This window comes from Pipra filicauda, unplaced genomic scaffold, assembly GCF_003945595.2.
Source record: "Pipra filicauda isolate LSUMZ 115617 unplaced genomic scaffold, ASM394559v2 scaffold482_size497672_pilon, whole genome shotgun sequence".
Classification (NCBI taxonomy): domain Eukaryota; kingdom Metazoa; phylum Chordata; class Aves; order Passeriformes; family Pipridae; genus Pipra; species Pipra filicauda.
Window position 1 is genome coordinate 316,993 of NW_024104623.1, and position 13,565 is coordinate 330,557.

At 63.3% G+C, this 13,565-nt stretch overlaps 3 protein-coding genes across 4 annotated transcripts; all 3 read left to right on the forward strand.

Moving 5' to 3' along the window:
- The first annotated feature begins 1,867 nt into the window (after positions 1-1,867).
- Positions 1,868-4,336, forward strand: MADCAM1 (mucosal vascular addressin cell adhesion molecule 1). Its single transcript, XM_027713093.2, has 5 exons — positions 1,868-1,952; positions 2,182-2,448; positions 2,570-2,884; positions 3,147-3,674; positions 3,832-4,336. Exons 1-5 carry the CDS (start codon positions 1,901-1,903, stop codon positions 3,954-3,956), a joined length of 1,287 nt encoding a protein of 428 aa, XP_027568894.1. The 5' UTR covers positions 1,868-1,900; the 3' UTR covers positions 3,957-4,336.
- Positions 4,337-4,600: 264 nt separating this feature from the next.
- On the forward strand, positions 4,601-6,115 carry TPGS1 (tubulin polyglutamylase complex subunit 1). Of its 2 annotated transcripts, XR_003539193.2 has the most exons (3): positions 4,601-4,993; positions 5,071-5,654; positions 5,790-6,115. XR_003539193.2 is itself a non-coding variant. In XM_027713095.2 (2 exons), the coding sequence occupies exons 1-2, from the start codon at positions 4,623-4,625 to the stop codon at positions 5,597-5,599; spliced, it is 900 nt and encodes a 299-aa protein (XP_027568896.2). In that variant the 5' UTR covers positions 4,601-4,622; the 3' UTR covers positions 5,600-6,115. The 2 variants fall into 2 exon arrangements, 1 of the variants encoding a protein (XP_027568896.2); XM_027713095.2 differs by having other exon boundaries at positions 5,071-6,115.
- A 726-nt stretch (positions 6,116-6,841) lies between these two features.
- CDC34 (cell division cycle 34, ubiqiutin conjugating enzyme) lies at positions 6,842-11,812 on the forward strand. Its single transcript, XM_027713094.2, has 5 exons — positions 6,842-7,034; positions 9,568-9,654; positions 10,211-10,308; positions 10,677-10,811; positions 10,926-11,812. Exons 1-5 carry the CDS (start codon positions 6,858-6,860, stop codon positions 11,134-11,136), a joined length of 708 nt encoding a protein of 235 aa, XP_027568895.1. The 5' UTR covers positions 6,842-6,857; the 3' UTR covers positions 11,137-11,812.
- Positions 11,813-13,565: the final 1,753 nt, after the last annotated feature.

The window sequence follows — 13,565 nt, forward strand, 5'->3', positions numbered from 1 at the left end:
CTGCCCTGTGGGAGGAAGCACAATTGGCTTCCAGGAAAGGTGTTGAGGCTTCTGAGTCTCTTCATTCCTTCAAATCGTTCCCTTCATTCCTTCAAAGGTTTCCTGTCCTGGAGCCTGGGCGTGCTCCTTTCACCCTGTGCACGCAACCTCTTGCTCTCTCTCGGCTGTGCCTGGGGCACCAGGAGCTCCTGTGCACCTCTGGGCCAGAGGAAGGTCCGAGTCCATTAGAGGAGAGGGCGGTGGAGTGGGGGCTGCAGTGGGTCACTGCTCAGGGGCTCGGTGAGCGAGGGCTGCCCTGGGGGCTCTGCTGTGTCACTCTGAGCTGGGCCAAGTCCCCTGCCCTCCCTCTGGCTCGATGGCTGAGCCATTGGAACTGGCCCTTGTGGAGCTGGAGGTTTGTCATGTTTCCATAACTCCAGTTATGGAGTTGTGTTGCCCCCCTGTGCGGGTGGCTGGGGCAGCTCCAGGCACTTGCAAGCCCCAAACCTGAGGAAGTGCAGCACAAGGTGCTGGGCTTTCTGGTAACTGTCAATCTTTTGAGGTCCAGGAAGGTCTGGGAAAGCTGCTTTTTAAGAGAAGGTCACACTGTAAGTGCTCAGTTCTGCTTCGGACTCTGGTTCATGGACTTTCTTATCATGTGGGTGGGAGTGGGAGGCGAAGCCCTGGCACAATGTCTCTGTCCTCAAGGTCCCCAGTCTCATTGTTGGGAAGAGCCTGGCAGTGTGGGAGCAGCCCTGGCCATGGCTTGTCCCAGGGCTGGGCCAGAGGCTCTGGTGGCTGCTGGAAAGTCCAGGAAGTGGCTCTGTTAACACAGGATGGAAGGAACAAAAACCCCAGGGCCATTAATCACCTGCTCGGGCTGAGTGTGCATATTCGGTGGTGGGTGTTTACAGAGCACTTCCCTTGCTCAGAGGCCTCCTGGACTGTCGGAGGATTAATGACACGACCTTCTGAAAGGATGCACGGTGCGCCAAGTGCCCAGAGTTGCCTCTCTGGAGAATTCCCAGACGGGAAATGGCCAGGTCCTGCCATGACAGGAGGTGCAGGGCTGGGCTCGTGCCTCCCTCAGCCCTTTGGCACCTTCCCTGGCCTTGGCTGCAGCGTGGCAGGACAGGACGGGTCAGAACCAGACCCATCTCTCCTGGGGAGCTGGGCAGGAGTGAGGGAGCGATGCTAGACCTGCCCTGAGACCCAGGAGAGGCACTGTGGCTGTGCCAGGGTCTTGGGGCTGGAAAATGCAGGGTGTTCAACACCTTCTATGTGGTAACGCTGTACCACGAGACCAACCCTACCAGGAACACCTGTTTCCATCCCTGAAAACACCCTGTTCTGGGAATAAATGCAGCTGCCGGCAGGACTGACCAGGGTCCCAGGTCCCGCTTTTGGGGAGGGCCCTTTCTACAGCCACGTGTCCCCAGCAGCCTGCAGCTCATCCCAGCTGTTGGAGTCATGGAAGGGCTGTTTTTTTGGGGGGCTCTGGGTGGGTGATGGAGCCCGTGAGAGCTGGGGATGGAGCTGGATCTGAGCCACATCCTGGGGTGCAAGTGCCTGTGCAGAGATGCCTGGTTGGGTGATGGGGACCCCTGCAACCACACGGGGACCCTTCAGGCCAGGGGCTCTCCTGGGTTTGGGACTACTGATTTGGCCCTCGGCTGGGTGTTGTGCAAGAGCCAAACTTGGAATAAAATCAGAAACCGAAACCTCCCTCTGGAAATACCCCTCAGGCTGGAAGTCGTGGGGGCCTCAGGGCCGGTGCTCATGGGGGCGGTTCCTACAGGGCTTAAGAAGGGCTGAGGATGGGACTGGCGGCCAGAAGGCGACAGCCCTGGCCAGCGGCACCCTCTCCCTGGAAGGAGGATAGAAAGGAAGGAAAACCACCCCTGCTGCTGCCCTGCAGGCAATGGAGCCGGCTCCTGTCCTCCTCCTCCTGAGCTCGCTGTGGGGCTGCAGCGGTGAGTGCTGTGGGGCCAGGAGCCACCCCTATCCCCCAACCCACTGCGCTGCCCGGCCTTGCTACTGCTGCTCCCCTTGTTTTGCCCCTGGCACTGCAGCCCCGGGGCCTCCCCATCGCCGAGTCCCGACTGCCACGGAGTCCCCCCGTCGCTGCTGAGCTTCCCGTCCTGGTGCTCAGGATTCTGGTGACTGTCCCCTTCCCTCACCCTGCGGTTTCCTCCTGCCCAGGGCGCCCCGCTGACAGGCTGGTGGTGACACCGCGGGAGCCGGTGGTGCCGTTTGGGGGCTCAACAGAACTGAACTGCTCCTTGGCCTGCGCAGGGGGCACGGTGGAGTGGAGGGGACTGGATACTGCCCTGGGGACTATCACCTCCTTCCCCACCCACAGCATCCTGCACATCAGCCAAGCCACTGTGGCCACGGAGGGCATGAAGATCTGCCAGGGCAGCTGCCACGGGCGGCACTACCAGCAAACCGTTGAACTGAAGGTCTATGGTAAGTGCTCCCCAGCCCGTCCCTCGCCACCTTCTGGCGCAGCCCTGGATCCCCGAGGCAGCCTCCTCCCTCCTGGGCTCTGCTGCCAAAAATCACCCTTAGCTCTGCCCTTTCTCTGCAGCCCTCCCAGACACACTGCAGCTGGAGGCAGTGCCTCACACCCTGTGCCCGGGGCACCCCGCCTGCCTGCGCTGCTCGGCCGCGCGCGTGCACCCCGTCACCGGGCTGGCCCTCACCTGGTACCGGGGGCACCAGGCTCTGGAGAACACAGACTTCGATGCCTCAGAGACCGATGAGGAGCTGTATGACATTGTGTCCACCCTGCCTGTGGGTGGGACAGGGGTGGCAGAAGGGGTGGAGTTCAGGTGCGAGGTGACGCTGCGCGTGGGACAGGAGACCTTCACCCGGGTGGCATCTGTGGTGGCGAGTGCTGGGGGTGAGTGCCAGGAGGGGCTGGGGACCGCGGCCCGCATGTGTTCCATCTGCTGGAGCCAACCTCCACTGCCCTGCACTACTTGGAGTAGTGTTGCCAGAACAGGAGCAGCTCCTGCTTCTGCACCACTCCCGAATCTCCCATCCCCATCCCTGTCCCCATCCCTGCTGCCAGTGCCCATTTGCTCCCACTTGCTGTGCTCGGAGTGGAGGGTGATGGGGCTGCAGTGAGGCCACCTGTGACTGATGCTGCTGTGTGTTCACAGCCACCTCCGTGAGGAGCCCCAGCACAGCTGGGCCCGTGACCACCACAGTGCTGCCCCTGAGGCCGAGTGTCCCCACACATGATCCCACCACAGCGCGGGAACTTGATGCTGGGACCACTCTGGAGCTGGCTGCTGCCACCGAACCCTCCTCCACGGAGCGGGCTGTGACACGGGACTTTGTCACAGGCAGTCCCGTGGCTGCTGCCACGCTCTCTGGCTCTGGCACGATGGGCCCAGGGCCATCTGTGAGTTCAGTGCCCGCCTGCAGCCTGCGGATCTGGTCGCTGCCCCCCACGGGGACACGGGGCAGGGCCCTGCGCATCGAGTGCCACGCGCAGTGTGCCGGGAATGCCACGGTGCACTGGCTGCGGACCCCTGCCGCCCTCTCTCAGTACCGGGAGGAGGCCGTGGGTGGCAGCTCCGTGTTGTGGCTGGACCACGCTGAGCCCTGGCACCAGGGCCACTACCAGTGTGTCCTGCTCGGCCACCTCGCCCAGGGAGTCAGCCTGGAGCTGACGGTTGTGGATGGTGAGTGGTGGTCTGTGGCCCCTTGCCCTGCCCCCCATCGCTTGGATGGCGTTGCAGCCCCTTGTACCGGTGCCACAGTTGGTGCTGGGGGGGTTTGCTCATCCCTTGGGGTTTTGCTGCCCTGGGCAGCTGTGGTTACAGCTCCGTGTGTCTGCAGGTTCGTTCAGCTCCAGCCCCGCCATTGCTGCAGGGGCAGCGGCCTCACTGCTGGGGTTCATCGTGACTGCCGTTGTGTCTCGTCGCCTGTGGAAACATTTCAGATCTCGGTGGGAGCTGTCCTAGGAGTGGGAGCAGCCCACGGATGCCCCCACCCCCCAGCCGTGTCCCTGCTATCCCCTTGTCCGCTGCTGGCCTCTCCCGACCCCTGGCCGGCCAGAAGAAGCAGCAGCAGGAGCTGTGCCTGCAGCCGCCGCGGGAAGCAGGGGCTGGAAGGGCGATGAGCAGCGGTGTCACAGGGACGGGGCCAGGGATGCTCCCGGGACTGGATCCCCGCGAGCTCGCACCGGACACTGGGCTGGTCGGACGCTCCCGGAACCTGCGATGGGCGGGAGCGCGACGGCCGCTCCTGTGCCACGACAGAGGGTCCGAGGGAGCCCCCGAGGGAGCGTGAGCTCGGCGGGCGGGGGGGGGCGGTACTCCAATAAAGAGCTGTTTCTGTTCGAGCCCTGAGCAAGCGTCCTTTGGGCTGGGACTGTCCTGGTCCCGGTCCCGGCCTCAGTCCCGACCTCGCGGCCCCTCACCGGCCCCGGGTCACCGGTGGCGTCCGCCCGTTTGCCAAGGGCGGGGCACCTGCCCGGACTAGACATGGCGGCCGCGGCGCCCCCCGCGTTACCACTGACAGGGCAGCTCCCTTGCCCTTACTCATGATGGCGACCGCTGCGCGGCCTCGCCCAATGGCGGCGCGTTCGCGTTGCCTTCCTGCCCACCGATTGGCTGCCAGTGCGCAAGATGGCTGTGCGGAACCTTCCGGCCCGGGCGGAAGCGCGCTCCAAGATGGCGGCGTACGAGAAGCGGCGGGCGGCCGCCGCCCAGGGGCCGGCGGGAGGCAGCGGGCTGGCGGAGCCGGGGCGGGTGGCGCCGGGGGGCGGCGGGCTGGCGGAGGACAGCGCGGCGGACTTCCTGCTTCGAGCCGGCGTCACGGCCATGGTGCGCGAGGCGCTGCTGAAGGTGCTGGAGGCGCGGCCCGCCGAGCCCGTGTCCTTCCTGGCCGAGTACTTCGAGCGGCTGGTGCCGGCGGAGGCGGCGGCGGAGCCCCCGGGGCCGCCGCAGCGCCTGGCCCGGGCGCTGTGGTACGTGCGCCTGGCTCACCACTCGCACAGGTGCGGCGGGCGGCGGCGGGGGGCGGCGGGGGCGGGGGGCGAGGCCGCCTCTCTGTGTCTGTGCCCTGTCGCGACAGGACGGCTTTCGACAGCAACGCCGGCGCGGCCTACGAGGTGCTGGGGTGCGGCGGGCGGCGGCGGGCGGCAGGCGTGGACGGGCGGCTCTACAGCGAGCTGCTGCGGCGCATCTGCCAGCGCGGGGCGGCCCCGGCCGAGGCGGCGGCCGCGCTTCTGCGCCGCGTCCGCTGCCGCGACCACGAGGCCGTCCCGTTCGACGTGTTCCGCTACGGCGTCCTCACCTGCTGCGTGCTGCTGGAGTTCGCGGCCAAGGCCGACGCGCTGTTCGCCGTGCTGGGCGGCGGCGGCTCCGCGGACTCCAGGCTGTGCCAGGCTGTGCTGCGGGCGCTGGAGGACGCGCTGGGCGCCGGGCACGGCCTGCGGCCTGGCCGCTACTTGGAGGCGGGCTCCCGGCTGGGCCCCGATGGGCTAGCCCTGGCCATGGATCGGGCGCTGCAGGAGAGGAAGCTCGGCTCATCCATGAGCAGGGAGGAGTTCCTGAGGAAAGCCACCGCGCTGTTCATTGCAAAGGTGAAGCCTGTGGAGTGATGTTGAGTGGGAGCAGCGCTGGCTGCGGCTGCTGTTGACCCCACTGAGCTGAACGGTGAGCATGGGGGGCTGGTCAGGCACTGGCTGGAGAGCCTGGGTTTGCCCGACAAGAGATTGCCCATTTCCACGCCCCTCCCCTGTTCCTGCTCAGCAGGAACTGTACTCAGCAGCTCTGTGCCCCTGCTCACAGCGCCTCGCCCAGCCATGGCTCCTCTGGCCCAGCTGCATTGGGAAGTCCCTTTCAGGTGTTGTCCAGAACTGGCACGAGGACTATGACCTGCAGGGCAGCTCTGGGCAGTGAATCAAGCCAGAAGGAACGAAGCTGGGCCATGGCTGCATTGGACAGCTCCATGAGCGTCATATCTGGACAAGACACATCCCCTTCCCCTGGGACGGGGTTTGCTTTGGCACCAGCTGTGTGTCAGGCCAGGGGTTATTTATTTGAACTTGTCTGTTTGTTATTTATACTGTGCAATTGCTGGTTTGCTGTAAGACATTAAATCTTTTTATTATTTTTTAGTGGCCAGTTTCTTACCACCTGGCAGCACAGGGCAGTCTCCATCCTTGGGGGCTGGTGTGGCTGTGGAGCACCTGGAGTGCAAGGGCTGGTTGGAGAATCCCCACAGGCTTGGGATGTTGTATTGGGTGGGGGCAGGACCTGGGGCTGGCTCCTGACTCAAGCACAGGTGACAGGATGTGACACGAGGGGAGGTGTGAGCCACGGGCACTGGAGGGATCATTCTGCTGGGGCCGTGCCAGGAGCAACCTCTGCTCCGGTTGCCTGGCAGAGCGGTGTAGTATCACCCGGGTGTGACATCCGCGGGCTGACAGGTGCAGTCACTGCTGAACGCTGACCTGGGGCTGCACGGTCGCACCGGGGCTGTCGGCCGGGCCGGGACCCGGTGTTCCAGGGAGCCCCGGGGCGGCGGACGATCGCTGAAGGGACCCCGGCACGTGCGCTGGGTTTGCTCGGTGGGGCGGCCGGGAGCGCCAGCAGGGCCAGGAGCAACGAGAGCCCCGGCACGGCCGCTCACCGGGAGCGCCGACAGGACCGGGCGCGCCGGGCCCGGCCCGGCCCCGCCGCCATCCCGGCGCGAGCTCCGCCCCTGCCCCGCCCCCGCAGCGCGCTTTGATTGGCGAGCGGTGCCCGTAGGGGCGGAGCTCCGGGCGGCCCCGCCTTCCGCCCCGCCGGCACAGCCCCCGCCGCCCCCCCGCGCCTCAGAGCGGCCCCCCCGGCCCGCCGAGCCCCGGCCCCGCCATGGCGCGGCCCCCCGTGCCCAGCTCGCAGAAGGCGCTGCTGCTGGAGCTGAAGGGGCTGCAGGAGGAGCCCGTGGAGGGGTTCCGGGTCACCCTGGTGGACGAGGGGGACCTGTACACCTGGGACGTGGCCATCTTCGGCCCCCCGGACACCCACTACGAGGGCGGGTACTTCAAGGTGAGCAGCCGGGGGGAGCGGGGGCTCGAGGGGGCGAAGGCAGAGCAGGTGGTGTCGTGGGTTGTGCCGGGTGCCTTGGGAAAGGGTAAGGGGGTTCGGGAGTGGGGAGACCCTGTGAGGGTGTCTCGGGTGGGTGTGGGGGGGCATGACAGGGCTGCTCCCGGCCTTGAGGGGGTGCTGAGGGCCAGGGAGATCGGGGTCCTTTGCTGGACACCGCGGGGTCCCTGGGGTTGCGGGGTGGTCTCGTGGGGAGGATGGGAGCTGGTGCACAGGTGGCTGCTGCCAAACTAGGTGAGGGTCCCCTTCGTCGTGAGGGGCGTTTGGCCCCCCGGGGGCTCTGTGGGTGCCGGACTGCAAGCTCTGGGTGGCTGATATTCCCTTTCCTGGAGGGGATCCAGGGCATCGCCACCAGACCGGAGGGAGAGACAAAGGTCCCTCGGGTGCAGGCACGGATGGCCCAGCCCCGGGGGGAGCTGAGAGCTGGGCAGAGAGTGTGTCTCGTGGTTTGGTTTGGAGTTTGAGGTGGGAGAAGGCGTTTTGTGGCCTGACAGCTCAGCCCCTCTCGGCAGGATGTGTGTGTGCTCTTCCCAGGTCTTGTGCAACCTGGGTGGCTGTTTTCTTCCTCTTTCTCATCCTCCCTCCTCCACCGAGCTCTTGTGTTTTCATCCTGTTGCTGTCAGGGTGGGGATGTGCGGGGTGAGTCACCCAGGGTCAACTGTGTTTGTTTTCCTGGGCATGCATAGCTGATGCTTCAGAGCCAGGTTTTATCTCTTCACTGAAATTGGCATAAGACCCTCTGAACTCTCAGCTTTTAGCCACTCGTGCTCCTGTTGTGTGCCTTAGAGCTTCTCCAGAGTCGGCACCAAAGGTGCTGGTGAGACTCTGCATAAGAGGAGAGCGAAGGGGCTGAATCTTCTCCAGCCTGTTAGTGCATGGCAGAGCGGGGTTATTGCTGTCCCAGCCCCCTTTGCCTCTGTGGGTTTTGTTCTTATCCCCTCTGACACAACAAAGGGGATTATTCTGCGACGTTCAGCTGTTTGGCTGGAGCCCAGCGCAGGGCTGAGTGTCCCCGCGTGCGTGTGCACTGCCCTGGGCTGCCCAAACTCCACACACAGAACGTGGCCCCCGCTGCGTTTTTCCCCCTTTCCACTTCTGTCTGCGCCGTGGAGCTCAGGGACAAACGGCCAGCCTGGGAGACGAGGCAGGAACACGTATGGGGACAGACCCGCTGCTGTCGGGGGTTGCCTGTGCTGGGGCCGGATCCTGGGAGGGTGGGAGGGTGGGGGGCTGGAGCCCAGGATGGGTCAGGGTGATCAGAGTGGCGAGGAGGGGGACAAGTGTCTCTGTCTCCTGCCCTGATCCATGAGCAGCCGTGAGCTGTTGTCCAGGCTGTAGTTCCAGAAGCATCCGAAGAGTTGTCTGCAGTTACCTTGCTGAATGGGGCTCATTCCATGGGTAAAGAGCAATCCCGGGTCACTCCCCCACTGCTGGGCAGAACCAGAGTGGTTCACACTGTCCCTTCATGGATCTACTGTCCAAATTCTCTGGTACGTGAACTGAGGGAGCAAGAAATGTTCAGGGAGTTGTTGTGTGTTTTAAACCTTCACAGTTTGTTTCTGGCCGTTGCCTGTTTTGGGAGCAGCAGCTGAGTCTCAATCTGGAAGTTTGTTCCCAGGGCCTGGAAACAGCCGAAAGCTGAATCAGTCTCTGGGACGTTGCCACGCTGGGAGGAGCTGCCCCCATCCTCTCGGACGCCTGGTGCTGGCAGCAGCTCTGGGGGCCATGGGGATGTTGCTCTAAGTCCCTGTGCCACCTCAGGCTTCACCTCCTCACTCAGGGGTGGACAGTGAGGCTGTGTTTGCCTGGCCTCAGCCCCTGGGGTTCGCTGGCTGCGGGAGGAGCCCTTGGTGGCTGCCGGAGCCCTGGGCTGCAGCCTGAACTTCACGTGCTTTTATTTTTAGCCCCCGAGCTTCGCGCTGCAGCCAGTTTGGACTTGGTCTCTTTTCAGCAGTGACAGGCTATTTTTAGACATTTGATGTGTTAATCAGAGCACAAAACACCTGATGCTTCCTTCCCCTGAGCTCTGAAGGGTAAACAGCCTTTTCTCCGGTGGCACAGCTATGGCCACTGGACAGCAGCCCTGGGGGTTGGCTGGCTCCAGGTGCTGAGGCCGTGCTGGATCAGCACTGTGGGCTCCCACTGGTCCCTCCATGTTGGAGAGCACCAGGTTAGCGTGGGTGGGCCCTGCTGGAGAGGAGGGTATTGGGCAGAATGGTGGGGAAGGAGCTGACAACCCTCACAGCCCATTCACTTACCCCACTCTCTGTGGTGAGAGGGCACCTGCAGGGCCGGTGTCTGTCCTGCCCCTGGGGCTGGTGTCCTGCTTACGGAGCCAGCTGACATGGAGGCCAACAGAAGCCCATCTGGGCTTGGCAGAGGTTCCTTTTTCCCAGAGCTGTCAGGAGCTTTGTGATTTCCGTCCCTTCCTTCTCACAAGCTGGTCCCCTTATGTCTCCTTATTGTTTCCTTGCAGGCTCGTCTCCGATTTCCCATCGACTACCCCTACTCTCCTCCTGCCTTCAGGTTCTTAACCAAAATGTGGCACCCCAATATCTATGAGGTAGGTCCCCCGGGACAGCGAGGAGAGTCTTGGACAGGCAGTGGACATGTGTGCATCTATTGTAATGACACTGGATGCAAGTGCCAGCCTTTGTCTGGCACTGGACACTCAGTGCCTTTGGCAATGACTGCCTGGCACTGGGAATGCCACTAATGAGCTCACGACAGCCGTTTGCTGTCCCAGCGCAGGTTCCAGGCCAGCCAGGCTTCCCAGGCCCAACAGCTCCCACGCTCAGCCCGCGGGGATGTCGTGCCTGTGCCACGAGTGGCTGCAGGGCGAGCAACGTGCCAGGCCCCGGGGCCCTGGGCACAGGGGGTGCAGGAGGGCTGTGCTGGGTACACGGAGTGTTCAGCATCGGGCAGCCTGACCCATATGGTGCTGGCAGCCCAAGGCCTGAGGCTGCGGCAACAACTCTGGTGCCCCTTCCTTGGGACTGAAGGAACAGCTGGGATTGCTTCACGTGGCTTCAGCCGAAGGGAAGAGTGAGTGAGGAGCTGCTACTGAAGGGTGCTTGGGGCATCAGCTCCTGAGGGTTCTGTTTCTCTTGTGCTTTCAGACTGGTGATGTCTGCATCTCCATCCTCCACCCACCTGTGGACGACCCGCAGAGTGGGGAGCTGCCATCGGAGCGCTGGAACCCCACCCAGAACGTGCGGTGAGGGCTGCGGGTGGGGGGCTCAGCTAAGGGCAGGGGTGGGATGGTGGGAGGATGGGGACGGCCTTCTGCTCCCAAAGCCTGAAGGAGATTCCAGGGGGCTGTTGGAGACACTTGGGCTGTGGGCTTTGCTGAAGAACAGGCAGAGCTTGTGTGGGGTTGCATGTGAGCCCGACAGCCCATGTGCTGGTGTCCCCTGCCTGGCCTGCTCCTCCTCACTGGGACCTTCCCTTGCTGTGGGCAGCACAGGGCTCTCTCAGCCCGTGGACTCAGTGGCATTGCTGGGACACGGGGCTGCTGGCACTGCTGGGGTGTGGGTGGCTGCTGACCCGCCTTGGCTCTGACCTGCCTGTGTTTATCGATGCCAGGACCATTCTCCTGAGTGTGATCTCACTGCTGAATGAGCCCAACACGTTTTCCCCAGCCAACGTGGACGCCTCTGTGATGTACCGCAAGTGGAAGGAGAGCAAAGGGAAGGACCGGGAGTACACGGACATCATCAGGTGTGTGCTGAGCCAGGCCTGGCAGTGCTGGCTGGGCTGGCATCCTGTGGGACACGGGATCTGGAGGGCTGCGGTGCAGAGCTCTGTCCTCACCCCTCACTTCTGGCCCTCCAGGAAGCAAGTGCTGGGCACCAAACTGGACGCTGAGCGGGACGGTGTGAAAGTCCCCACCACGCTGGCAGAGTACTGTGTGAAGACCAAGGTTCCAGCCTCAGATGAGGGTTCAGACCTCTTCTATGATGACTATTATGAGGATGATGAGATGGAGGAGGAAGCAGAGAGCTGTTATGGTGATGAGGATGACTCTGGCAATGAGGAATCTTGATGGCCCTCTAGCATTGCAAAACTTACTATAAACTACTGAATTTTACCTCAACTAGAACAAACGGGTTTGAATTTAGGATCTGTCAGCCCTGAAATTAACTCTCTACCTCGCAGGGAGACTGTTCTGCTGTTGCAAAGGAAATCACTGTCTTTGTAGGCAAAGCAAAAAACAAACCCCCTATTTTATGAACTTCAAAGTGGGGGGAAGGGGGAAGCTGTGTTTGGGTGTTCACAAAGCCACAGAAACTGGGGCACTGGTGTCTCTAGCTGAGGAGTGACAGCCAGAGCTGATGTTGGCTGCCCCTTGTTTGGGCATGTTCAGCTCCTCTTCGGCCCTGTGGGGGAGGAGTGGTTTGGGGGGCTTGTGGTGGCAGTGAGTGGTTGCTTTTGGGGGGGCAGCATGTGAGCGTTGTGTGATTTTCAACACCTTTTGGGGCTCACCCTGCAGCCCTCTGGGCTGTCCCTGTGGGACCTTCCTGCCTCCCCTGCCTGTGATGCCAGAGCTGTGTTCGTAGGGCACCAGGCAGTTTCTGCCCGGCAGCTGCCAGCACTGGGGGCACGGGGGTGGTCTGTTTGTAGTTTTTGACTAGCTGGGAGGGACAGGGTCATGCTGAGTCTTTCTGCTTCTGTTTTTTTGGAAACTATTTAATAAAGTTCTTCTAGGGAAGGCCATGGTGCATCGGCGAGGCTCTGCCTGGTCTGTTCCAGGAGTTTCCATGCCAGACGTGGAACAGCTCCTGCCCTTCAGCCCCCGCATGGAGCTGTGGCAGGATGGGCTGGCTGCTCTCCCAGGGCTCAGGGCAGCGTGGGTCTCGCAGCAACCCTCTTCCCACCTTGCAGAGGAGGCAGGAGCGTCTGGGCAGGGTTGCCTCTGGCCTGGAGAGCATCTTTGCCCTTCCCAGGGAGGGGAGGGTGCAGCGTTAGGTGCCTCTGCCACAGACCTGCGGCCAACACATGGTCTCTTGGCCTGGGCCAAACCCTCCAGTGCTGCACTGGGAAGGTGCTTCCCTTCCTGCTCCTCTGCAGACAGCAGACCTGCCCGGGCAGTGCCCAGCTGTGCTGAGCGGCAGCTGACGGGTGCACAGTGGGTGCCTGGGGCCCTCAGCTCCTCTGATCCGGGTTGGGTGTGTCCTGACCCCACAGACCGAGAGGGGCTGGGATATGTGAGCTCCCAGCCCGCCCCACTCCAGCCTGGGGCACTGCCCCCGCTGGGATGGGGTGAGCAGCCTTGCTGCTAGCGCCTTGGGGCTAGGGCAGGGATGAGGCCCTGGCAAACTGCCTGCCTGAGGCTCCTGCCCCCCCAGCACAAAGCTCATCAGAGGGGTAATGAGCAAAACTTCCCCCCGGCTGGAGTCGTGCAAATGGGATCAGGGCTTGAGTGACACCTGCGACTGCACGCGGAGAGGGCATGTGCTTTGTTGCCTTAGGAAATGAGGCTAAAAGGTGAATAGGATTATTGTCGCTTTATTCAGGCCTGGCAAACGGCTTCCAAGGTCAACCAGCCGGCACGGAGCAGCAGCTCTGGCTGCCCCCCCTTCACAGCCAGCTCCCCCCTCCTTTTCTGGAGGGCTTCTCTGGGCACCTCCAGTAGCCTCCCCCACCCACAGGGGTACAAATTACTGTGCCCACGTGCCCTCTGCCTTTGCTGGCTCCTTGCAGCTGGTTCCCTCCTGCTGCCCTCGGGGTGATGCTCTGGCAGCACTGTGAGCTGCTCCCAGGGCCAGGGACCACCCCAGCCTTGGCCCTGCAGAACCTGCTCCTTGCTGTCTCCCTGGCAGGAAGGTCCTGGAGCTCCATGCAGCTTCTCTCCCCCTCCCTGGGAGTTCCCAACAGTGCTGGACACTGGAGGCTGCCCAGATCAGGACCAGCTCCTCAGGCTGAGGGTGCTGTGGGCTCCACATTCTGCCTGATTTTTGCACCAGGGGAGCCCCATCTGCCGAATGCCCCCAGTGCAGGGGGGGCAGAACGTGCTGGGAGCAGACATGGGCAAGAAATGCTCTGGGAGGATTCAGTTTACAAGAGCAGGCAGATCCCCGTGGAGAGCACGGTGGGGACTGGCGCCAATGGCCCCATTGTTTTGGCTTTTCCTGCCCCCCTTGCCCCGCACCCCCCGGCCACGAGCGCTCCACCCTGCTCCCACTGCTGGTTCAGCCAAGAGTTGGCTCCCAGGATGTAGAAGAGCTGGGGGGAGACCTGGGAACAGAGCTGCTGTCCTGCAGAGGCCTCTGCATTGGCTGCCTTGGGCCATGTTGGTTATTGCTCGCCCTGGCCCCTCGGGGTTACCAGGCAGCTCTGACTGGGCTGGCACCGGCAACCCCCGGCCCCCCCGCATGCACTGCCCGGCTGAGATCCCGGGGCCAGGCGCGTTCCCTGGGTACCCTAGACCCGGGGCCGTGGGCGCTGTGCCGAGGCCCGGAGGGGGCTGTGGGT